This window comes from Acanthochromis polyacanthus, chromosome 16 (genome assembly GCF_021347895.1).
Source record: "Acanthochromis polyacanthus isolate Apoly-LR-REF ecotype Palm Island chromosome 16, KAUST_Apoly_ChrSc, whole genome shotgun sequence".
NCBI lineage: Eukaryota > Metazoa > Chordata > Actinopteri > Pomacentridae > Acanthochromis > Acanthochromis polyacanthus.
This window is the reverse complement of record NC_067128.1, coordinates 24,132,243-24,158,744: the sequence shown is the minus strand read 5'-3', so window position 1 is coordinate 24,158,744 and position 26,502 is coordinate 24,132,243. Positions and strand designations below refer to the sequence as shown.

Sequence of the window (26,502 nt, the reverse complement as noted above, 5' to 3'; positions counted from 1 at the left end):
GAAATATTGTACGGTTTCGGAGGAGATAATCTTTAAAAGTTTGCATATTTCAGGTTATAGCGCCCCCTAGATTGAAGATAGCTGAAATTAGTTGGACAGGTTTTCATAGAGCTCGAGCAGATGAACGCGTGAGTGTTGGTTGCATGTCTGTATGTCATTCTTGTGCGAAGAGCTGAGGCCATTTGTGATTTTTGCAGTTTTTTGTGTCCCGAGGTGGCGCTATAAAGTTTTTCCAGATTTGTTTTCAGGATATTGAAATGTTCAGCACACCGGACCTGCGTCCCAGAACTTTCAGCAAAAACTTACATGCGATGTTTAGGGGGTCAACATTAGCGGAAACATGGTTTTCAGGTGGAAGACAACTGTTGCACGCTGATAAAAGCAAAACTAGACAGTGGTTAGGCCTATTTCCTTTGATAACTTTTTGTTTAGTGGCTGGGACTATCTCACTACTACATCTGTGAAATTGAGGCCCGAATATTGTACGGTTTCGGAGGAGATAAAGTTTTAAGGGTTTTCATATTTTGGGTTTTAGCGCCCCCTAGATTGACGACAACTGAAATCGTTCGGCCAGGTTTTCGTAGAGCTCGAGCGGTCGAACATGCGTGCAAAATTTCATATAAAGTTATGCACGTTTAAGGGGTCAAATTGAAGCGAAACATGGTTTCAGGTGAAGACAAACTTTGACAGCTTATAAAAGGAAAACTAGACAAGTTAGCATTTTTCTTTTGAGAACTTTTGTTTGGCTGGATATTCACTATGATCTCTCCAAATATAAAGCCAGAATATTGTACGGTTTCGGAGGAGATAATCTTTAAAGGGTTTTCATATTTTGGAGTATAGCGCCCCCTAGGTTGAAGATAGCTCAAATCTGTTCACAGGTGTTCGTCGAGCTCGATCAGACGAACGCGTGAGTGGTGGTTGCATGTCTTTAAAACATTCCTGTGCGAAGAGCTGAGGTTATTTGTGATTTATACAGGTTTGTTTGTGTCTCTAGGTGGCGCTATAGAGTTTTTCCAGAATTTGTTTTCAGAATATTGAAATTTTCAGCAGACCGGACCTGCGTACCAAATTTCAGCAAAATACATGCACGTTTAGGGGGCGAAATTGAAGCGAAACATGGTTTCAGGTGAAGGCAAAGTTTGACAGCTTATAAAAGAAAAACTAGACAAGTTAGCCTTTTTCTTTTGATAACTTTTGTTTGGCTGGATATTCACTATAATCTGTGCAAATATGAAGCCGAAATATTGTACGGTTTCGGACGAGATAATCGTTAAAAGGTTTGCATATTTCAGGTTATAGCGCCCCCTAGATTGAAGGTAGCTGAAATTAGTCGGACAGGCTTTCGTAGAGCTCGAGCGGTCAAACATGTGAGTGGTGGTTGCATGTCTCTACGACATTCCTGTGCAAAGAGCTGTAGCCTTTTGTGTTGCCCTTGTGGTTTGTTGCCGTTTGTCGTGTCCCTAGGTGACGCTATAGACTTTTTGCAGATTTGTTTTTCAGAATATCGAATTTTTCGCGTGACCCGACGTACGTGCCAAATTTCTCAAAAAGTTATGCACGTTTCGGGGGTCAAATTAAGCAAAATGTGGTAGACTTGTAAAATAATAATAATAATTAAAGCTGCAAGCAGCGTTGAACGGGTCCTCGCATACTTGCTGATCGGCGACCCCAAGCATCTCCACCAGGCAATGCTGCGACAAAGTGTGTATTTCGCGCTCATGGATGTTATACGAGGGCTGGGATTCTGAGCACTCAGGTCAAATTTCAGCAGATTGAGGGCATGGCCAGGCTATTTTTGCAGCACTTTCTGTCCATCCACCAGGTGCCGCTATCTCTGTGACATAGTGGTCTATGAAACTCATCAGGACTGGACTCTGATCAAACATGTAAAGTTTGAGGTAGATTGCAGCATGTACAGGGGATTTACACCAGACGTCCTGCTTCATGACGTAACATTAAAGTTCAGTTGGTCGCCATGGCCACGCCCTTTGAGTTTTGTGAACAATTTTCGCAAATATGCAACCTGAAGGCGTGTCTTATATATGTTCTCAAATTCGGGTGTTTTGGAGTTATTGCCTGTGAGAAATGAATTGTTGAAAATGACCAAAAACACCAAAAGTCTGACATTTAATTCAAAATGGCCGACTTCCTGTTGGGTTTAGAGAATGACTCCAAGAGACTTGTTTGTTTGCACTGACGTGCTACATATGCATGTCAAATTCATAGTCATAGGTGAAAGTCTGTGTGGAGGCTATTTTTTAAATGCTGTTGGGGGCGCTATGGTACATGCTGTGAATGTATTTTGGCCTATAAATGTGATCAGGACAGGAATGTGTTTAATCATGTGAGGTCTGAGGTAGATTGGAGCATGCAGAGGATAGTTAGGTAGCACTTGATGTTTCATGGCGAACCATCAAAATTCTGGAGGTCGCCATGTCCACACTCTTTGACTCTGGAAGAATCTTTTAATAACTTTTGATCATAACATCGTGTTGTATATCCTGGCAAAATTTCAGTTCTCGAGAGCTTAACCCCTCGGAGGAGTTCGCTCTCAAAAATGAAAAAAATACAGAAATTTTATCCACGTAATTCAAAATGGCGGACTTCCTGTTGCGTTTAGGGGATGGCTCCAAGAGGCTTTTTTGTGTGTCCTGGTGTACTCTATAGGCCTCCCAAATTTTGTGGATGTAGGTGAAACGTGCTGTCGGGGCTGTTTATTAAACATACTGCAGGGGGCGCGATAGCACATGCCCTGCAGAGATGCATACAGTGTTATTCCTTGAGACGCCTGTGATGTGTGTGTAAATTTTGGTGAGCTGTTGAACATTCTAAGCCTGTCAAAAAGTACTTTGTTTGTCACAACAACAACACGTTGCCACGGCAAAAGCATTTTATCAAATGCTAAAATCTTCACACTTTGCCATTGTCAGGGGGTCAAGACTGAGCTTACCAGTTTCCAGAAGGATATGACAAAGTTTGGAGCAATCATGCACGCAAATGTAATTTTTAAACTGCTTGTTACCAATAGGTGTCGCTCTGACTTTTTCTAAATTTTTCAGTGTGGATGTCCTCAAACTCGTTCTGGTGTCCAGCACATGAAGTTTGGGGCAGACAGGATCCTTTGCAGCTGAGTTATGAACACTACAATTTTCATGGCGAAACATCAAATTTTGCCGTCCCTCCACAGACACACCTTTCTATGATACGTCACCATTTTTTTGGGATTCATCATCAATGTGTTCAGGCTTATGTCACACATCTGAGGTGAATCTGAGCAACAGGCTAAGAATAGTACACGAATGTGTAAAAAATGTCAAATTCTTGATACCACAAGGTGGCGCTGTGACTGTCAATGAATCTTGCTGTATGGATGTTATCAAGGCAGGTCTCTGATCATACACGTAAAGTTTCATTCAGATCGGAGCATGTTCAGAGAGTTAGACAGCATTTCCTGTTTCATGGCGAAGGATCAAATTTCGACAGGCCGCCACGACCACACCCTTTGACTATGGACGAAGATTTTGATAACTTTTTCTCAGGAAGGCCTGCTGTATGTACTGGCCAAATTTCAGATGGCTACGACTTTCCCCGTAGGAGGAGTTCATCATAGATTTTGTACAGTTAACGCATGATGGCGCACTTCCTGTTGGGTGTAAAGCATGGCTGTGATTGACTTTTTTGTGTTTCCTGATGTGCTGCATATGCCTCCCAAATTTTTTAGCTCTCGCGCCAAATGCCCTCTGAGTTGGCCTAATACCACTTTTTAAAATTTTGTACAGGGCGCTATGGAGCCATTTTGGCACAAACCTCCACGTGCCCTAAAAAATATGAAATTTTTCGCCAGTTCTGATGTGTGTGCAAATTTTCATGACTTTTCGAGCATGTTCAGGCCCTGAAAAATGCAGTTGTTTTGGCAGAATAATAATAATAATTAAAGCTGCAAGCAGCATTGAACGGGTCCTCGCATCCTTGCTGGTCGGCGACCCCAAGCATGTCCACCAGGCAATGCTCCGACAGAGTATACTTAGGCCCATGAATGTGACGAGGGCTCCTGTAAATGTGATCAGGACAGGACTGCGTTTAATCATGTGAGGTGTGAGGTAGATTGGAGCATGCAGAGGATAGTTAGGTAGCACTTGATGTTTCATGGCGAACCATCAAAATTCTGGAGGTCGCCATGTCCACACCTTTTGACTCTGGAAGAATCTTTTAATAACTTTTGATCATAACATCGTGTTGTATATCCTGGCAAAATTTCAGTTCTCTAGACCTTAACCCCGAGGAGGACTGCGCTCTCAAAAATTCAAAAAATAGAGAAAATTTATCCACTTAATTCAAAATGGTGGACTTCCTGTGGGGTTTAGGGGATGGCTCCAAGAGGCTTTTTTGTGTGTCCTGGTGTGCTCTATATGCCTTTCAAATTTTGTGGATGTATGTGAAATGTGCTGCCGGGGCTGTTTATTAAACATACTGTAGGGGGCGCTATAGCATGCACAGTGCCAAGAACCATACCGTGTTCTTCCTTGGGTCGACTGTGATGTGTGTGGTAATTTTGGTGAGCTGTTGAGCATTCTAAGCCTGTCAAAAAGTACTTTGTTTGTCACAAAAACAACGCGTTGCCACGGCAACAGCATTTCATCAAATATCAAAATCTTCACACTGTGGTATTGTCTGGGGGTGAAGAATCAGCTGACCAATTTTCAGAATGATATGACAAACTTTGGAGCAATCATGCATGCAAATTTCTAAACTGCTTGTTACCAATAGGTGGCGCTATGACTTTTTCTAAATTTTTTAGTGTGGATGTCCTCAAACTGGTTCTGGTGTCCAGCACATGAAGTTTGGGGCAGATAGGATCCTTTGCAGCTGAGATATGAACACTTCAATTTTCATGGCGAAACATCAAACTTTGCCGTCCCGCCACAGACACGCCTTTTTATCACACGTCACCATTTTTTCTGTGATTCATCATCAGTGTGTTCAGGGTTATGTCACCACATCTGAGGTGAATCTGAGCAACAGGCTAAGAATAGTACATGAAAGTGTAAAAAATGTCAAATTCTTGTACCACAAGGTGGCGCTGTGACTGTGAATGAATCTTGCTATATGGATGTCATCGAGGCAGGTCTGTGATCATACATGTAAAGTTTCATTCAGATTGGAGCATGTTCAGGAGAGTTAGACAGCATTTCCTGTTTCATGGCGAAGGATCAAATTTCGACAGGCCGCCACGACCACACCCTTTGACTATGGACGAAGATTTTGATAAGTTTTTCTCAGGAAGGCCGGCTGTATGTACTGGCAAAATTTCAGATCGCTCAACTTTCCCCCGAGGAGGAGTTCATCATAGATTTTGTACAGTTAACGCATGATGGCGCACTTCCTGTTGGGTGTAGAGCATGGTCGTGATTGACTTTTTTGTGTTTCCTGATGTGCTGCATATGCCTCCAAAATTTTGTACCTCTCGACCAAATTCCCTCTGAGTTGGCCTAATACCATTTTTTAAAATTTTGTAGGTGGCGCTATGGAGCCATTTTGGCACACACCTCCACATGCCCTAAAAAATATGAAATTTTTCGCCAGTTCTGATGTGTGTGCAAATTTTCATGACTTTTCGAGCATGTTCAGACCCTCAAAAATGCAGTTCTTTTGGCAGGATAATAATAATAATAATAATAATAATTAAAGCTGCAAGCAGCGTTGGACGGGTCCTCACATCCTTGCTGGTCGGCGACCCCAGGCATGTCCACCAGGCAATTCTACGACTGAGAGTGTATTTCGGCCCATGAATGTCTCAAAGGTTGGATTCTGAGCACACAGGTCAAATTTCAGGCAGATTGGAGCATGGCCAGGCTATTTTTGCAGCACTTTCTGTCCATCCACCAGGTGGCGCTATCTCTGTGACTGTATAATGGTCTATGAAACTCATCAGGACTGGACTCTGATCAAATATGTAAAGGTTGCGGTACATTACAGCATGTACAGGGGATTTACACAAGATGTGCTGCTTCATGGCGTAACATTAAAGTTCAGTTGGCCGCCATGGCCACACCCTTTGAGTTTTGTGAACAATTTTCACAAATATGCAACCTGAAGGCGTGTTGTATATATTGTCCCAAATTCAAGTGTTTTGGAGTTATTTCCTGTGAGAAATGAATTGTTGAAAATGACTAAAAACACCAAAAATATGACATGAAATTCAAAATAGCGGACTTCCTGTTGGGTTTAGAGAATGACTCCAAGAGACTTTTTTGTTTGCACTGACGTCCTACATATGCATGTCAAATTTCATAGTTATAGGTGAAAGTCTGTGTGGAGGCTATTATTTAAATGCTTTAGGGGGCGCTATGGTACATGCTGTGAATGTATTTTGGCCTATAAATGTGATCAGGACAGGACTGTGTTTAATCATGTGGGGTCTGAGGTAGATTGGAGCATGCAGAGGATAGTTAGGTAGCACTTGATGTTTCATGGCGAACCATCAAAATTCTGGAGGTCGCCATGTCCACACTCTTTGACTCTGGAAGAATCTTTTAATAACTTTTGATCATAACATCGTGTTGTATATCCTGGCAAAATTTCAGTTCTCTCGAGCTTAACACCTCGGAGGAGTTCGCTCTCAAAAATTCAAAAAATAGAGAAAATTTGTCCACTTAATTCAAAATGGCGGACTTCCTGTTGGGTTTAGGGGATGGCTCCAAGAGGCTTTTTTGTGTGTCCTGGCCTCCCAAATTTTGTGGATGTTGGTGAAACGTGATGCCGGGGCTGTTTATTAAATATACTGCAGGGGGCGCTATAGCACATGCCCTGTGGAGATGCATACAGTGTTATTCCTTGAGACGACTGTGATGTGTGTGTGTAAATTTTGGTGAGCTGTTGAACATTCTAAGTCTATCAAAAACTACTTTGTTTGTCACAACAACAACACGTTGCCACGGCAACAGCATTTTATCAAATGCTAAAATCTTCACACTTTGGCATTGTCAGGGGGTAAAGACTGAGCTGACCAGTTTCCAGAAGGATATGACAAAGTTTGGAGCAACAATGCACGCAAATGTAAATTCTAAACTGCTTGTTACCAATAGGTGGCGCTATGACTTTTTCTAAATTTTTCAGTGTGGATGTCCTCAAACTGGTTCTGGTGTCCAGCACATGAAGTTTGGGGCAGATAGGATCCTTTGCAGCTGAGATATGAACACTTCAATTTTCATGGTGAAACATCAAAGTTTGCCGTCCCGCCACAGACACGCCTTTTTATGACACGTCACCATTTTTTCTGGGATTCATCATCAATGTGTTCAGGCTCATGTTACCACATCTGAGGTGAATCTGAGCAACAGGCTAAGAATAGAACATGAAAGTGTAAAAAATGTCAAATTCTTGATACCACAAGGTGGCGCTGTGACTGTGAATGAATCTTGCTATTTGAATGTCATCGTGGCAGGTCTGTGATCATACATGTAAAGTTTCATTCAGATCGGAGCATGTTCAGGAGAGTTAGACAGCATTTCCTGTTTCATGGCGAAGGATCAAATTTCGACAGACTGCCACGACCACACCCTTTAACTATGGAGGAAGATTTTGATAACTTTTTCTCAGGAAGGCCTGCTGTATGTACTGGCCAAATTTCAGATGGCTACGACTTTCCCCGTAGGAGGAGTTCATCATAGATTTTGTACAGTTAACGCATGATGGCGCACTTCCTGTTGGGTTTAGAGCATGGCTGTGATTGACTTTTTTGTGTTTCCTGATGTGCTGCATATGCCTCCCAAATTTGTAAGTCTAGACCAAATTCCTCTGAGTTGGCTTAATACCACTTTTTAAAATTTTGTAGGGGGCGCTATGGAGCTATTTTGGCACACACCTCCACATGCCCTCAAAAATATGAATTTTTCACCAGTTCTGATGTGTGTGCAAATTTTCATGACTTTTCGAGCATGTTCAGGCCCTGAAAAATGCAGTTGTTTTGGCAGAACAATAATAATAATTAAAGCTGCAAGCAGCGTTGAACGGGTCCTCGCATCCTTGCTGGTCAGCGATCCCAACCATGTCCACCGGCAATGCTACGACTGACAGTGTATTGAGGCCCCAGATGTGATGAGGGCTGGATTCTGAGCACACAGGTCAAATTTCAGGCAGATTGGAGCATGGCCAGGCTATTTTTGAAGCACTTTGTGTCCATCCACCAGGTGGCGCTGTCTCTGTGACTGTATAATGGTCGATGAAACTCATCAGGACTGGACTCTGATCAAACATGTAAGTTTGAGGTACATTACAACATGTACAGGGGATTTACACAAGACATCCTGCTTCATGGCGTAGCATTAAAGTTCAGTTGGCCGCCATGGCCACGCCCTCTGAGTTTTATGAACAATTTTCGCAAATATGGCAAATATGCAACCTGAAGGCGTGTCTTATATATTTTCCAAATTCAGGTGTTTTGGAGTTATTGTCACTGACAAATGAATTGTTGAAAATGACCAAAAACACCAAAAATCTGACATTTATTTCAAAATGGTCGACTTCCTGTTGAGTTTAGAGAATGACTCCAAGAGACTTTTTTGCTTGCACTGACGTGCTACATATGCATGCACATTTCATAGTTATAGGTGAAAGTCTGTGTGGAGGCTATTTTTTAAATGCTGTAGGGGGCGCTATGGTCCATGCTGTGAATGTATTTTGGCCAATAAATGTGATCAGGACAGGACTGTGTTCAATCATGTGAGGTCTGAGGTCGATTGGAGCATGCAGAGGATAGTTAGATAGCACTTGATGTTTCATGGCGAACCATCAAAATTCTGGATATCGCCATGGCCGCAGCCTTTGACTCTGGAAGAATCTTTTAATAACTTTTGATCAGGAGATTGTGTTGTATATCCTGGCAAAATTTGAGGTCTCCAGGAGTTAACCCTAGGAGGAGTTCGCTCTCAAAAATTCAAAAAATAGAAAATTTGTCCACTTAATTCAAAATGGCGGACTTCCTGTTGGTTTGGGATAGCTCCAAGAGGCTTTTTGTGCGTTCTGATGTGCTCTATATGTCTCCCAAATTCTGTGGATGTCGGTGATCATGCTGTCGGGGCTGTTTTTTAAACATACTGTAGGGGGCGCAATAGCACATGCCTGAGATGCATACATTCTTATTCCTTGAGATGACAGTGATGTGTGTAAATTTTGGTGAGCTGTTGAGCATTCTAAGCCTGTCAAAAACTACTTTGTTTGTCACAACAACAAAACGTTGCCACGGCAACAGCATTTTATCAAAATGTCAAAATCTTCACACTTTGGCATTGTCAGGGTGTGATGAATCAGCTGACCAATTTTCAGAATGATATGACAAGTTTGGAGCAATGGTGTGTGCAAATGAAATTTTAAACTTCTTGTTATCAATAGGTGGCGCTACAACTTTTCGGAAATTTTTGAGTGTGGATGTCCTCAGAGTGGCTTGGTGTCCAGCACATGAAGTTTGGGGCAGATAGGATGATTTGCTGAGATATAAACATTTTAGTCGTCCTGGCGAGACATCAAAATTCGCTGTGCCGCACAGACACGCCTTTTGATGACACATCCCATTTTAACTGTGAATCATCATCAACATGTTAAGGTTTATGTCACCACATTTGAGGAGAATCTGAGCAAGAGGCAAAGAATAATACATCAAAGTGTAAATATGACATTTTCTGTTGCCAGCAGGTGGCGCTCTGACTGAATGGATTTCATCATGTGGATGTGATCAGGGCAGGAATCTGATCATACATTGAAGTTAGGCAGATTGGAGCATGTTAAGGGCATTTACACAGCACTTGAAATTTCATGGCGAAGGATCAAAATTCCACAGACCGCCATGGACACGCCTTTGACTTTGGCAAAAGATTTTAATAACTTTTGCTCATTAAGGCCTCCTGTATGTACCGGTCGAATTTGACGCGAATTGGAGTTTCCCCCTAGAAGGAGTTCGCTCTGGAAAAAAATGAAAAATGGCAAAATCTGACATTCAACGTAAAACAGCTCACTTCCTGCTGGGTTTGGAATATGGCTGTCACTGACTTTTTGTTCAGTCTGATATGCTGCATATGTGTACCAAATTTGGTAGCTGTAGGTGAAACATGATGGCCGTGGGAAAGTGTAGGGGCGCTATGGAGCCATTTTGCCACACACCTCACAATTCCTTTAAAATATGAAATTTTTCACCAGTCCTGATGTGTGTACAAATTTTCATGAGTTTTGAGCATGTTTAGGCCCTCAAAAATGCAATTGTTCTGAGAGACAATAATAATAATAATAGTAGCGTTCCAATAGGCACCGTTGGTGCCTTGGACAGCCGGTGCCTTGCACCGGTCCTCGCACCTCGGTGCTCGGACCCTAATAAACCGTAGGGTTCCAATAGGGTCCTACGGCACCGTTGGTGCCTTGGACAGCCGGTGCCCTTGCACCGCCTGTCTCGGCACCTCGGTGCTCGGACCCTAAATAATAATAAAGAAGAATAAAAAACCCTCAGGTTCCAATAGGGTCCTAGGACGCTAGTGCCTTGGCAGTCGGTGCCTTGCACGCCTGTCCTCGGCACCCTCGGTGCTCGGACCCTAATAAGAAGAAAAATAAAAAACCCTAAGGTTCCAATAGGGTCCTAGGCACCGTGGTGCCTTGGCCAGTCGGTGCCCTTGCACCGCCTGTCCTCGGCACCCTCGGTGCTCGGACCCTAATAATAATAATAAAACCTAAGGTTCAATAGGTCCTTTGGCACCGTTGGTGCCTTGGACAGCGGTGCCTTGCACCGCCTGTCCTCGGCACCTCGGTGCTCGGACCTAATAAGAAGAAGAAGAAGAAACCGAGCAAATACAAGGGTCTCGCCAGCTCGCTGGCCAGCTCCGCTGGCCTGCTTCGCTGGCTCGGTCCTAATAATAATAATAAGAAACGAGCAAATACAATAGGGTCTCGCCAGCTCCGCTGGCCTGCTTCGCTGGCTCGGTCCCTAATAATAATAAGAAACCGAGCAAATACAATAGGGTTCGCCAGCTCCGCTGGCCTGCTTCGCTGGTCGGTCCCTATAATATAATAATATAATAACTCGCAAATACAATAGGGTCTCGCAGCTCCGCTGGCTGCTTCGCTGGCTCGGTCCTATAAAACCGAGCAATACAATAGGGTCTCGCCATCGCTGGCTCGCTGGCCTTCGCTGGTCGGTCCTAATATAGAGAAACGAGCAAATAGGGTCTCGCCAGCTCCTGGCTCGGTCCTTAAAGCCCACGTCGTTTGACACACATAGAAACCAGCGGCAAAAACGACAGCGTAAAATGTTCGTGGTAGATCAGGCAAGGGTCCAGAGAAACTACGGAGTTCGACATGGTTTTGGCGAAAGTACACAGATGCCACGCTAATTTGGTGACCTCCGATTGGCGTAACGGGTTCGTTGCCGACGTGAATAAATCTTATATTTACGATTATCTTTAGCCAGCAGTTTCAAATTTGCTTCTATGTCGCTCTGGCCCTGGGAGGCATTTAACTATGGTCGCTGTGTCGCTGGCTTCACGTTTTGACTATGGAGCTGCCAATGATCAGAGTTGGTTTCTCAGCGGGTGAGTCGCTGAGCGGGGAAAAACGATTAGAACATGAAGCGGTTTGTGGTGAGCCGGGACAGCAGGCTTGAGTTAGGACTGTTTTTCCTACGAACTGTCACCATCCCGTGTTCGGTGCTGCTAAGGGAGGCTACAGATGCTACACTAGCTAAGCTATTGCGGCCGCACCGGCTAAGGGGCCTGGCTAGCTGCTAGCGGGTTATTTTCCATGGTGCGGAGCCGGTTCCAATTCGGAGAGCCTCGCCTCCAGTCATACAAAAGGCTGCCTTATTACATATCGTTATCACTAAAGGAGGCAGAGGAATAATAAACATGTGCACACTGAGCAGGAGAGGGAGAGAGAGGGAGAGGAAGGCAGAAGCAGAAGCATGCTAACAACACACAGTGCTGAACAGGAAATGACGCAATACTCACCGTAAGTCAGACGTCGCCTGAGACCAGTGATGCAGTCACAGCCCCAAGTGATGAGAGCTGTAGAGATTTATAACTGAAATTGTAAGTCCTGCTTATCTCCTGAAGGGGGGTCTCAATGTTTTCAGGCTTCTGCAACCACTGACACCTGTGGAGCTTATTTGGGCCAGACATTTTTTATTATTTTTGGCTTTTGAAGTCTGATGAGCATTTGTGGAAGACCGACCGTTTGTAAACTTATTGAAGTAGCAGATCATTTATTTCAACTGTCACTGCTGGACCTGGGGGGTTGATGAAGGTGTTATTTATAAACTTTGCCCTTCCTCCTCGAGCAACCTTTCTTTCTTCTCTCCTCTCATGTCACCTTTTCTCTTCGTCTTTTCTCGTTTTTTGCTGCCAGCTTGCGCAGGGTGCTCCATAATCTTCGCTCCTTCCACTCTCTCATATCACCGCTCTGCAGTGCATGCTTCCCGTTCTCGCTATGAAGGGGCGGGCCATAAAGCAACTAACCAATCATGGCGTTTCTTCTAAAATGTCACTTTGACAATCCCTATCCTTCTGATTTAGAGCTCAGAGCACTTGCTTTGTGTGAGTGACAGGAGGTGGGCGTGTACTCTGTAAGGCTTCTAGCGATGCTGTCTCTGGCCTGTCTGCAAAAAGCCGATCAACTTTTTTTCATTGGCCTGCCAGTCCATGGCTGGCCTGTCCAGGCAGGCCAATAAGGAGGCAGGCACCAGGAAAAGTCCCGCCTCTCCGATTGCCAGTCCGGGCCTGCTACAATTCTACAATTTCATTTAGCAGACGCTTTTGTCCAAAGTGACGTACAACACACAAGAATTCAGACATAAGGAAAAACCTGTAGTAAGTGCAAAAGTGCAAAAGTGCTTCAAGTGTGATTGGTCAAAGGTGTTGCCATCAAGTTGCAGAACAATTGCTAACCCCCCCCCCCCCTTTGTTTTTTTGTTTTGTTTTGTTTTTCAACTTTGTCAGCACTAAATAAGTGCTGGGTTTTGGACCACCTGACTTATTTACCCCTAAGGTGGAGTCGCATTAAGTTCTTAGGTGTTCTCTGAACATTGAGTCTTCAATTGTCTCTTAAAAGTAGAAAGACTCAGCAGAAGCACAGGTTTGGTAGTTTGTTCCACCATTTGGGAAAACAGAGAGAAGAGTCTGGCTAGATTTCGTGCCGTGCTGGCTGGAAGCACCAGGCGTCTCTCACATGCAGAGCGAAGTGGGCGTGAGGGAGTAGACCTGGATCAGGGAATCGGTAAGCTGGGGCATTCTTGTGATGTTTTGTAAGCCAGAGAGGAAGTTGAATTTGATTCTGGCTGCAGCTGGAAGCCAGTGAAGGGAGATGAAAGGGAGTGACATGAGCTCTTTTGGGCTGGTTAAAGACCAGACGTGCTGCTGCATCTGGATCATCTGTAGCGGTTGGACTGTACATGCAGGGAGACCTGCCAGAGAGAGTTGCAGTAGTCATGTGTGACATACAGAGCCCGAACCATAAGTTGTGTGGCCTGTTGGGTAGGAAGGGTCTGATCTTCCTGATGTTGTGAGGGCATAACAACAAGATTGAGAACTGAGGCCACGTGAACCTTTAAGGCCAGCTGGTCATCAATCATGACACCCAGGTTTCTGGCTGGTTTGTGGGCACAAGTAGGCTCGAGTGAAGTTGGACATGATCTGAGCTGAACAGATGGACAAGCTGAAAGACATGAGTTCAGTCTTAGACAGATTTAGCTGAAGGTGCCGTTCTTCGTCATGTGAATATCAGCCAGACATGCTGATATCCGAGTTGAACTTTTGTTCGTAGGTGGAAAGAGAGAAAAGCCGAGTGTTGTCAGCATAACAGTGGTAGGAGAAGCCATGGGAGCGGATACACTGCACCAAGTGAGGTGTGTACAGAGAGAAGAGTAGGGACCAAGCCTGAGCCCTGAGGGACTCCTGTTGATAGGTATGTGACTTGAAACCTCCCTCACATGAACTCTGAGGATCTGCTGTGACGTGTAGGACTTGAACCACAACAGGACAGAACTGAGTGCTGAGCTCAGAGAGTGTAGGGAGGAGGATTTGATGGTTCACGGTGTCAAAGGCAGCAGACAAGTCCAGCAGCAGTAGGCCAGAGGACTGACAGCAGCTCTCGCCAGCCGCAGAGATTCTGTGACTGATAGGAGTGCAGCTCAGTGGAGTGGGTCCACACCTGAAGCCTGACTGAAAGGGGTCAAGTGATTGTTGTTCCGCAGATGTTCAGAGACTTGGTTAAATACTGAGCGCTCCAGTATTTTTTGACAGGAATGGTAGAAGTGAGACTGGCCTGTAGTTTCAACCTGGGCTGGGTTGAGATGAGGCTTTTTGAGCAGTGGGATGATGCGGGCTTGTTTAAAAGTAGCAGGAAAAATGCCAGTTTCCAGGGAAGAGTTGACAATGTGCGTGACTGCAGGTTTGATTGTGGGCAAGATGGTCTGCAGGATGCTGGTGGGTATTGGATCGAGAGGACAAGTTGTAGGTTTTGAGCTTAGAAGAAGTCTGGAAACCTCATCCTCACTCAGAGGAGCAAAAGAGCAGAGTGAAGGAGCAGTAGTGGGTTTGAGCTGACTGGCCTGGTCAGGCCCAGAGAACTGATTGCTGATTGCAGCCACTTTTTCAGTGAAAAGGAGGCAAACATGTTGGAGTCAGCTCAGTGACGGCTGAGCAGTTGGAGGAGAAAGCAAGGAGTTGAACGCCATTAACAGTTTTCTGGAATCAGAAGCCTGCACAGATCTTGGTTCTGATAAAAGCTTTCTTTGCAGACTGCAAGCAGGAGGTAAAGGAAGCAAGTTTCTGTTTGTACGAGGACAAATCAGCGGGTTTTTGTGATTTACGCTACTTTCTTTCTGCTGCCCTGAGTCCAGTTCTTTGTTCTCTCAGAACTTCAGAGAGCCATGGACTTGGTTATTTTTTCTTTGGCTGGTTTGGATACCAGGGGGCAGAGTTTGTCCAAAGAGGATGCCAGAGAAGAACAGAGTGTTTCAGTAGCCTCATTAATAGGAAGTGACGAGTAGTGTGAGTGGTCAGGCATGACAGAGCTCACCTCCTCAGACACCTGAGCTGCTGTGGGACTTCAGTTTTCTGTGGAAGGAGACCATCTGTGTTGGTGTCTGCAACTGTGGAAAGGCAGCCGCAAATTTTTACCAAAAAATGGTCTGACAGGTGTAGTGGAGTAACTGTCCACCTCTGCTATGGAGCAGTTACGAGTCAGCACCAAGTAGCTGAGCGGTAGCCAGTGTCCTTGCTCGGTGGACTCACGCAGGTAGACTCGCAGGTCCTTTACCCTATGTGGGCTGACGCTCAAGCGCAGTCTGTGCCATTAAGTACCGACAGAGTCACAGCTGTTTCCAACTTCACTGAATGTGCCCGGCTAAACCGCCCCTGTCTGGTTTCAGTGGGCAATCAATAGAGGTGTGACCCGCGTCAGCTGCCCTCACCTATTGTTGCAGAGAGAAACTGAAACTCCAGTGCTAAGCACTCAACGACCCCAACGCAAAAACAAAATAAAGCAGTTCAAACTTACCTAAGCTGGTTCAAACTTCTTCTGTCAAGATCAGTGCTTGTTTACTGAAGTTACAGATTTTGCTCTCTTATAAGCTAGGCTTATAGTGAAATCCCGCCCTCTCTGGTTTAAACATAGTGAGACTATGATCTATGCTAGATGAATATTAGATCTGTCTTAGTTACTTTGAAAGGGGAATGAAAGTATGCACCAAATATGGTAAACATCTAAAAACATAATAAACTGTAATTTTGTGTCTAAGTTCATGAGATTCATCTTCTGAGGATCGTAAATGTATGTGTAACATTTCATTGCAATACATCAGTAGTTATTTAGACAATTCAGTCTGTTGTCAAGCTGTTCCCCCCAAAAAGAGCGTAAGGTGAAGACTACCCTTTAACTGCTTCTCTTGTGTTCTCTGTGCTCCTGCTTTGTAGTACCATGTGGATAGATGCCTTGCAAGGAAGCAGATGAAGAGACTCTTGTTCTCCAGAAGTTGACCAGTGACTGCAGAACTACAGTCGAGTTCTTGTGTCATTAAGTCAAACACGAGCAGCACCACAAAACCATGCGCTTCCTCCAGAACAATATCGTAGCAGATCACCAGAGAATTGCCATGAACTGAGTTGTACTATGACCTACTCACGGTTAGTGTGAACTTGGGTTACAATTATTGAAACATGAATAGTTAAAAAAAACAAACAAACAAAAACACCTGTCAAAAAATAAGATTGTGATGGTTTATATGGACTACAAGACAGTCAAGAGACAAAGTCACATGTTTAATTTCACAAATCCAAATCCAACATTTTTGTCCCAAAATGCATTCTGCCAAACTTCAATATTTCAGGTTGAGCATAAAAAAATCTTGCAGCTTAAACCCTAAACTAATCTTTTAATAGCTTTGTAGTCTGTGTTTTTGTACTTGTCCATAAATCTGTAGGAACCCAAATTTAAATCTGTTAGCAACGTTATTGGAAGGTGAGGATAGATCACCTTCTGTCCTCACCTGTCCTCCTTAACATGTTTACAATTAAAGAAAGGGCTGAGCTTAACCTGGTACTTAATTCAGAGATATAATCAATATGGAATCATCCATTAGCCAATGAAGGTCCTAACAAGTATTGAACTGCAACATATGTGTTTGTATTTCTCAGGTGATGAAACCTGCAAATGCAACTTGACAATGTGAATCTTTCATGGATGAACATGAGGAGAATATGCATGACCTTCACTACCATTCCAGGTAAAATGCATACATACATTGTGCTGTTGGAGTTGAACATTGTAAGAACATTGTATTGACTTATAGTAATTCCTGAAGACTTATTTGTTCTGATCCTATCTTTACCCATGACTAATTCTAAACTAAACCTTAAATTCTAATTTAAAAAAAAATTTTTTTAAACAATTGCACTTCTCTTGGGGTGAATCACCACATGTGGACAAATGTCTCCATAATATCACATATGTAATACAAATACACTACTGTTCAAAAGTTTGGGGTCACCCAGGCAATTTCATGTTTTTCATGAAAACTCACACTTTTATTCATGTGCTAACATAATTGTCCAAGGAGTTTCTAATCATCAATTAGCCTTTCAACATGATTAGCTAACACAATGTACCATTAGAACACAGGAGTAATGGCTTGTGGAAATAGACCTCTGTACCCCTATGCAGATATTCCATTAAATCAGCCGTTCCAGCAAGAATAATCATTTCCCACATCAACAATGTCTAGACTGCATTTTTGATTCAATTAATGTTATCTTCATTGAAGAAATGGCTTTTCTCTCAAAAATAAGGGCATTTCTAAGTGACCCAATCTTTTGAGATGTAGAAAAATTAAAATGAAATAGTAATATGAATCTAGTTTGCTTCAAATCCAAACCACCTCCTTAGGTACTACGAGAACCGGACAGGTGAACGTTTCTCTGCCTTGGATGGTCGTCTGAACTCCATCATGATGGAGATTGACACAATCTCGTCCAGCATTAATGCCACTGTCAGTCACGTCCAGAGCATGTACAAATACATCAACATCGAGAGCTCGTCCTGCCAGAGTCGCCTGGGAAGACACACAGAGATCTACAGGTTGTGAAAAACATGAAATCAATTTCTTTTTTTAAAGCTTAAATGGTATAATACATTTGAGAAGCATTCTTTGGTGACAGACCCCCACTATTATTATCTACATCAAACATTAGACACATCACTACTGTCTGTTCTGGTATTTGATTAGTTAAAAGCCTAAGACTGGATAAACTAACTTGTGGCCACATTATGTGTTAGCTTAAAGGCTAGCTAAACTTACTTATATTCTTTGAGAGTCTGTTGATAAGACTCTTCTGTTGTAGCTATTTCTCCTTGTGTTTGTCCTTGCCAGTTTTACCTGTGTCCTCATTAATCTGTCCACTCCTCTGTTTTGTGCAGAACCTGAATAGCACAGTTGTGTTACTTCTCCGCTTAGCCGACCAATGAGGCAGCAGAACATGTTACTGAATGGCAGACTGGATGTGGATGTCAGGGATTTGTCTATGGTGATGGAGGAGATGAAGCTTGTAGATGTTTTACATACACAGCTCATAAAGAACTTCACAATAGTAAAAGGTACAGCAGATTTTGTCATGTCTCACTGAAAACAAAGCAATACGTTCCACTCTATGTTTTGACTGCACCCTACCACTTTTTGTCAACAGGTGCTCCTGGACCACCTGGACCCAAAGGGAACCGAGGTGAGACTGGCCCAAAAGGACCTGTGGGATTGAGTGGCAGTAAGGGGGACCGAGGCCCCATAGGAAGCCGTGGATCTGTTGGAGAGAAGGGTTCTCTTGGTTCCAAAGGAGCACCGGGTGAACCCGGCTCCAGTGGCAACAGAGGGGCAACAGGTATCAAAGGAGCCAAAGGATCCATTGGTCCACCAGGTGCCAAGGGTGACAGGGGCCAGAAAGGTGAAACTGGCCCCTCTGGTAGTGATGGCAGTCCAGGACCCACAGGGCCTCAAGGGATACAGGGCCAGACAGGCCTACCAGGTATCATTGGGCCACCAGGGCCTAAAGGAAAACCTGGGCCAGTAGGGCCACCTGGACCACCAGGACTCCCTGGCCCTCCAACCTTGTTCAGCCATGACTCGGTATCCACCACCAGCAGCAAACTGTGACACCTGCTGCCGGCTCCAAGAGACAGTAGAGAGAAAAAAGGTGATTTGTCAAAGAAGCTGGAGATTCGCAGTGATTGGAGACATACACTGTATTGCCAAAAGTATTCGCTCACCAGCCTTGACTCGCATATGATATAAGTGACATCCCATTCCTAATCCATTGGGTTCAATATGACGTCGGTCCACCCTTTGCAGCTATAACAGCTTCAACTCTTCTGGGAAGGCTGTCCACAAGGTTTAGGAGTGTGTCTATGGGATTTGACCATTCGTCCAAAAGTGCATTTGTGAGGTCACACACTGATGTTGGACCAGAAGGCCTGGCTCTCAGTCTCCGCTCTTATTCATCCCAAGGTGTTCTGTCAGGTTGAGGTCAGGACTCTGTGCAGGCCAGTCAAGTTCATCCACACCAGACTCTGTCATCCATGTCTTTATGGACCTTGCTTTGTGCACTGGTGCACAGTCTTGTTGGAAGGACGGGGCCAGCTCCAAACTCTTCCCACAAAGTTGGGAGCATGGAATTGTACAAAATGCCTTGGTATGCTGAAGCATTCAGAGTTCCTTTCACTGGAATAAGGGGCCAAGCCCAACTCCTGAAAAACAAGCCCACACCATAATCCCCCTCCACCAAACTTTACACTTGCCAACAATGCAGTCCGACAAGTATTGTTCTCCTGGCAACTGCCAAACCCAGACTGGTCCATCAGATTGCCAGATGGAGAAGCACGATTGGTCACTCCAGAGAACGCGTCTCCACTGCTCTAGAGTCCAGTGGCGGTGTGCCTTACACCACTGCATCCGACGCTTTACATTGGACTTGGTAATGTATGGCTTGTATGCAGCTGCTCGGCCATGGAAACCCATTCCATGAAGCTCTCTGTGCACTGTTCTTGAGCTAATCTGAAGGCCACATGAAGTTTGAAGGTCTGTAGTGATTGACTCTGCAGAAAGTTGGCAACCTCTTGGCACTATGCGCCTCAGCATCTGCTGACCCTGCTCCTCAGTTTATGTGGCCTATCACTTGGTGGCTGAGTTGCTGTCGTTCCCGACACTTCCACTTTCTTATAATACAACTGACAGTTGACCGTGGAATATTTAGGAGCGAGGAAAAGTCATGACTGGATTTGTTGCACAGGTGGCATCCTATCACAGTTCCACACTGGAATTCACTGAGCTCCTGAGAGCGACCCATTCTTTGACAAATATTTGTAAAAACAGTCTGCATGCCTAGGTGCTTGATTTTATACACCTGTGGCCATGAAAGTGATTGGAACACCTGATTCTGATTTTTTGGATGGGTGAGCAAATACTTTTGGCAATATAGTGTAATTATACATTTCTATGACATTGGCAAGACTTTAATGAACAATTGCCACAAATTAATTCCAACATGGAGGTTGAAAGGAGGCATTCCCCAGATGAAAAGACATGGCCACGTAAAATAAAATGAAATGGAAGGCCTAAAAAAAGAAAACAGTAATCCTCCCACAGGCTCAAACTGCTGTTAAGAAAGGAAATAAAGGCTGAAAATGCACTGTTTTGGACAGACTTTGAATTTTGTATGGTGGTGGTCTTCGTACAACTCATAGGATGTTGTTTTACATCAAGATACAGTAAGCATGCTTATCCATAAACTGATTTACTAATGTACAATACAAGTACTGTACAGACCAGAAAAATGCCGATAATATAAAATAAAAAAAAGAAAGTTCTGCTCAGTTGAATGTATTATAAGCAAAGAATGTGTTTGAGGTTATTGTCAAGCCACCAAAACCTCTTGGGACATAATAAATAGGAGGTTTGTCAACCACGAATTTGGGCTGTAGTACTGGTGTTTTCTATCCAGACTATTCAAACTTTTATATTCCCATGTAGTGGAAAATATCATGTTTTGCATTAAGTACACATTACTGATTATCCTTTCAGAATGGATTGCATTTGTTTTTTTGTAAAGTGTAAATTTAAAAATCAGTTTGCTTAACTTTGGTGCTTCAGAGCAGGTACTCTGAAGACCTTTACATTTACTGGGTCTGTGGTATATGGTTTTGAAGAGGTAAAGTTGCAGATTTTTCTTAGTCTTAACTTTGTCATACATTATATATAAATGTTCTTTTGTTGTTACTGCTGTTGGTCAAGAAAAATAAAATTGAAAGTAATAACATCCTGTTCACATGTGAAAATATAATGGGAGTTCATTCACTTGCCTGAGTGTCAACTGTCAGCTTTGGAGATCACTCCACCTTACTCAAAGAGAATGTGAGCAGCTCCCTTTTGAAAAAGGAAAGATAAGCATATCTCACAAACAATCATATATACTTAAAGGTGTATGAGACATCATAAAACTTACTCAACACACAAATAACAGCATTTGTAAACCTATAAAGTAATAAAAAGTTGCAGTTGCAGATTAATTTGTTACTATTGACAATTTTGATAATAGAGCAAAGAATTGTGAGGATTTGGATTTTAGTAAACACAAATTGTTTATATCACAGAATACATTTTTTTTTACAAAAGAGTTGAATACAGTTGTATATCTGAGTGTTGTAATGAAATGAGACTGAATTTCAATAAATCCTTTTTAAAACAGTCTCTGCCTTGTCAGTGTCCTACTGTATTTCCATTACAGATTGCTTTTTTTTTGCTGTGAAGGAAGAGAGTGGCTTTGTCATTAATTTAAAACACATGTCAACCCCTCCCGTTAGATTTTTGAGGTAGGTTCAATTGTCTGTATTTACCCTTATATTTTAACACAGTGACTCGACTAAAAATATGACCTGTAATTTACATTTTGAAGTTGTCAGCAAAGTAATCAAGCAAAAAAAAAAAAAAAAAAAATACCATGACATTCTAAATAGGACCTGGGTTTACTATTTAGCAAAAATATTTAATTACTTGTAATCAACAATCTGTAAATGTAGAAGAGCATGGTTGCCCTGATCTCCTGCTGAATGATATTTTCACAGATTCCCTTGTGGGATTTTAAAGGAACCTGATGTCCACCAAAATTTCCTCAAATATCAAGAATAAATCCTTTCATTCCTGTGGCTGCATGACTGTTAGTTATGAGCATGGAACATTTGCTCTTAATCATTGCTGTTTTAACTTCAGAACCTGAAGCAAGGCTTAATATTGCGGCTGTTTCTGATCTGTGAAGCAGGAAAATATAGAATCCAGGAATATTTCACTTTAGAAATGCTTTAAATCTCAAATTCTCAGCTTTGAAAAGAAATTAGCCTTGTGGAACACAGACTCTTGAAGACACATTTAACTATTCCACATGTGGAGCCATAAATCACCAACACTGATGCTAAGCGGATGAAGGACAACACAAGCAAAGCATTGCAGATGTCACAACCATCCACAAAGACACCAAGAAAAGCACCAAGAAAGCAAAGAGTGAAAGCAAAAGGTGAAAAAGAAAGAACATGAAAAATCTTAGTTTACCAAATCCTATAGATATGCAGCAGTTAAGTCATTAGGCTTAATACAAAAGGAGGAAACTCTGTCTCTGTGCACTATCCGTCAAGATGTGATACAGATAAAGGAGGCTATGTCTCTTTCAAATGTCCCCCAAGACCAAACCTAAAATAAGACAAGATTACACGTGCCTTCACTATCCAACATCTCAGCCTAGCAGAGCAGTCATGTCCAGCAAGCTCTGAAAGGAAAAGTATCACCATTTACAGGGAGTGAGCTGAGGATTCAAACAGATACAACCGCTACTGTTAATCGGCTCGGGACAATGCTCACCTCATCACCCCTGTCCGCCCAGTTCTGCACGGTCCATTCTCAAAGGACCTTGTAGCTGTCTGCACCAAGCTCGGGTGGGCCATCCAGGGTCCAAGCAGCAGTAGTCTACACAGCCGGGGGAGGTACACTGCCTCCAACATATGCCTTTCTACCACTGAGCCCCTGCACCAGGATGTAAGCGGTCTGTGGCAACTAGACGCTCCTCTTCATAGACCTGAAAAGGAGCTGACCACCCCAGAGCAGTGGGGTTATGTTAACTCTGATGGATAATCCAGCGGATGACATCACGAGAGGGAAGCCACTGTCAGAGCTCACTGTCACCAGCCGCTGGGCACAAGGCCCCCATTTCCTGACACAGGCTCCTGACACATGGTGAGAGCCCCCGGCAGAGTTCCCAGACAGCTGAGTGAGGAACTCAGAAAGACGGCATTCTGTGGTCTCACGTCAGCATCCCCAAGGTTGCCAGATCCAACACAATACACATCTTTAGACGACTTGATTCTGGCTACTCACCAGTCCTTACATGGGGTGGGCTAATTCTCTTTCACTGCTACTGAACGTCTGGAAGCAGAAACTCAGCTGCTTCATGCTGCACAGAGTGACAGCTTCCCTGAGGAAGTCCAAGCCCTCCAAAAGGGTCGGTCAGTATGCCCGAGCAGTCGTCTGGGTGCCCTCTCCCCTGTGTATGACAACCTCAGTGGATTGATTAGAGTAGGAGGCCGCCCTACGTCAAGCCACAGATGGGGACCCAGACAGCATCCACCCTGTTGTGTTGGCACCAGATCATCCTGTGACTCATCTCATTATAAAGCACTATGATGGTCAGCTACTTACCCTGGTACAGAGAGACTCTATGCAGAAATACGCCGCACCTACTGGATCCTCAGAGGTCGTCAGGCCGTTAAGAAACACCAATACCACTGCGTGAATTGTAGGAGTGCTGTGCCTTCCACACCTCAGATGGCTAACCTTCCCTCATCCCGGCTGAGACTGTTTAAACCCCCATACTGGTCTACAGGCGTAGACTGTTTTGGACCATACTCATAAAGATTGGACGTCGGAGAGAGAAGCGCTGGGGGATCATCTACAAATGCCTCACAACTAGATGTGTCCACTTAGAACTCCTCCCTAGCCTTGACACTGACTCTTTCCAATGTCATTGCAGCAGGTTTATCGCACGCCGGGGAAAGCCGTACGAGTTGTGGTCCAATCAGGGCACCAATTTCAGCGGCGGCCACAGATAATTGCAGAGTGCCTTTGAGGACATGCTCCCTGAGCTGCAGCAACAATTGGCAAAACAGACCATCAACTTCAAATTCAATCCACCACACGCTCCTCACTTTGGGGAGCCTGGGAGAGGAAATCAGGTCAGTTAAATCAGCCCTACAAGTCATCCTGAAAGACCAAGTTGTGGCAGAGGAAGTTTCCCTAACAGCTCTCATAGAGCTGGAAGGCATCCTCAATTCGAAGCCTCTCGGATATGCTTTCTCGGATGTAGCTGACCCTGACCCCATCACACCAAAACCTATTGTTAATGGGGCGGCGTAACGCTGCACTACCACAAGCGGTGTATGGTCCCCATGATGCCCTGGTCTAACAGAAGATGGAACATAGTCAGGGTGATCTGTGATCATTTCTGGAAACGCTTTATCCAGAACTATCTTCAGACTCAGCTGAGACAGAAGTGGAGGAAATCTACAGACAATGCCACTGTGGGACAGACTGTGATGATCGTGGACGCCAACCTTCCCCGAGGACTCTGGCCGTCGGGACTATCACAAGGTTTTCCCAGGGACAGATGGTGTTGTACGAGCCGCGGAGGTAAAGGTTTGGAGACAGTACCTACGTTCGTCCCATACCAAGCTGGTGGAGCTTCCAGAAGTTCCTGATGACTCAGATGGAGCTTCTCCAAACTAGTAGACTTTGATTGTGTGTATTTGCCAAATACAGGGGCGGCTGTTAAAAGTGGGTGAACTTCATTCCCATATGCATCGGTTTGTAGTACTTCACACTGTTTCCTGTTGAGGCCAAGCCGTCTGTTCAGTTAGGCATGTCCTAACGCCGTAAAGGCAGCATCTACAGAGCAGATTTCAAAATCCCTGTTCCATCCTGTGTGTGTATGAGTCCGTGTGCGTCCCTAAGATGTAAGTATGTTTTGCAAGGCTCGGTCTGTTCATTTTCCTGTTGTTCCCAAAGTGTGAAGTTAATGTTCTAGTGTTTCCCAGCTATTGCTAACGGCACCTTCTCCACACAGACACACACACACACACACATACACACACACACACACACACACATACTGTGTTTTCTATCATTGTGGGGACATACCATTGACTCCCATTCATATCTAACCCCTAACCCTAACCAACCCTAACCTTAACCCCAGACCAAACAATGCTAACCCTAAAGAACGTTTTTGCACTTTTACTTTTTCAGTAACAACAACATGGCCAAGAAAACACTGTTTAAACTTGTGGGGACCGAAATGAGGTCCCCACAAGTGACATTGTTTTCAGTTTCTACAGTTTGTGGGACATTTGGTCCCCACAAGTATAACCAGCACCTGACCACACACACACCACAACACACACACACCACACACACACATACACATACACTACACACACCTATAGACACATGCACGTTAACTTACTCCCATTCCTTTCATACTACTGTCATCCCAGTCCTCCTGTTCAGCAATAAATGTCATCTGACCTGCTGTTTGATGGAGTTCGCCTTTTCCTACTAACCGAGGAGGTTGAAGAACAATCCAAATTAAGCTGCAAGCAGCGCTGGTCGGGTCTCGCTCCGGAGCGGCCCAGCTGGCCCACGCATGTCCACCAGGTGCTGCTCAAACTGAGAGTGTAAAGTTTCAGCCAGATTGGACTATGTTCAGGCTCGTTACACAGCACTTCCTGTTTCATGCGCGGAGAATTCCAAAATGGCCGCCCGGTTGGCACTATGACTGTCTGTGTATATCGACCTATGGTGTGAATGGGGCTGGACTCTGATCACACATGTAAAGTTCCAAGCAGTTGGAGCATGTACAGGCAAGTTACACAGCACTTCCTGTTTCGTGGCGAGGCATTCAAAATGGCCGCCAGGTGCGTTATGACTCTGAGTTCAGATCGACCTATGTATGTGACTGTGATCGAACTCTGATGACACTGGTAAAAATTGAGACAGATTGGAGCATGTATAGGCTATTTAGACAGCACTTCCTGTTTCGTGCGAGTCATTCAAAATGGCCGCATTCCATGGTCGCCATTTCCATGCCCTCAGATTTTGCGGAGCGTTTTGATAACTTTGATCACCCATGACTGAGTACATCCTGGCCAAATTTCAGCTCGCTCGGTGTTAGTGTGTTTGAGTTTATAGCTTTTGAAAATGTCCAAAATGACAAAATTGTCCAAAATATGAATCATATGTCAAAATGCCACATTCTGTGGGGTCGCCATTTCCACGACTTCAGACTTTTGCTGAGCCTTTTGATAACTTTTGATCACTCATGACTGAGTACATCCTGGCCAAATTCAGCTCTCTCGGTGTTAGTGTGTTTAAGTTTATAGCATTGTAAATGTCCAAAAGTCACAACTTTGTCCAAATATGAATCATATTCAAAATGACCGCATTCCATTGGTCGCCATGAGCACACTGTCAGACTGTTGCGGACCATTTTGATAGCTTTGATCACCCATGACTGGTGTACATCTGGAACAAATTTCAGCTCTGTAGGAGTTATACTGTTTCAGTGAATAATTTTTGAAAATGTCCAAAAATGAAAAATATTAATTATATTTCAAAATGGCCGCATTCCGTGGGTCGCCATTCCGAGCCCTCAGACTTTTGCGGAGCGTTTGATACCTTTTGATGACACATTCTGGTGTACATCCTGGACAAATTTCAGCTCTCTCGAGTTACGCTGTTTGAGTTTATAGATTTTGAAAATGTCAGAAATGACACAAATTGTCAAAAATATGATTCATAATTCAAAATGGCCGACTTCCTGTTGGATTATGGGTAATGGTCTAAGAGCTTTTGTTTGCGAGTCTTGACGAGGTAAATATGCGTACCAA

At 43.9% G+C, this 26,502-nt stretch overlaps 1 protein-coding gene across 1 annotated transcript in view; it reads left to right on the top strand.

The window, feature by feature from the left end:
- Positions 1-20,881, top strand: part of scara3 (scavenger receptor class A, member 3) — a 111,710-nt gene extending 90,829 nt beyond the window's left edge. The window contains 10 exon segments of the mRNA XM_051960950.1: positions 15,951-15,974; positions 15,976-16,019; positions 16,022-16,160; positions 16,671-16,702; positions 16,705-16,759; positions 17,419-17,606; positions 17,945-17,989; positions 17,992-18,126; positions 18,216-18,658; positions 18,661-20,881. Of these exon segments, the coding sequence (XP_051816910.1) occupies positions 15,951-15,974; positions 15,976-16,019; positions 16,022-16,160; positions 16,671-16,702; positions 16,705-16,759; positions 17,419-17,606; positions 17,945-17,989; positions 17,992-18,126; positions 18,216-18,658; positions 18,661-18,705 (1,150 nt within the window). The 3' untranslated portion in view covers positions 18,706-20,881.
- The last annotated feature ends 5,621 nt before the right edge of the window (positions 20,882-26,502 follow it).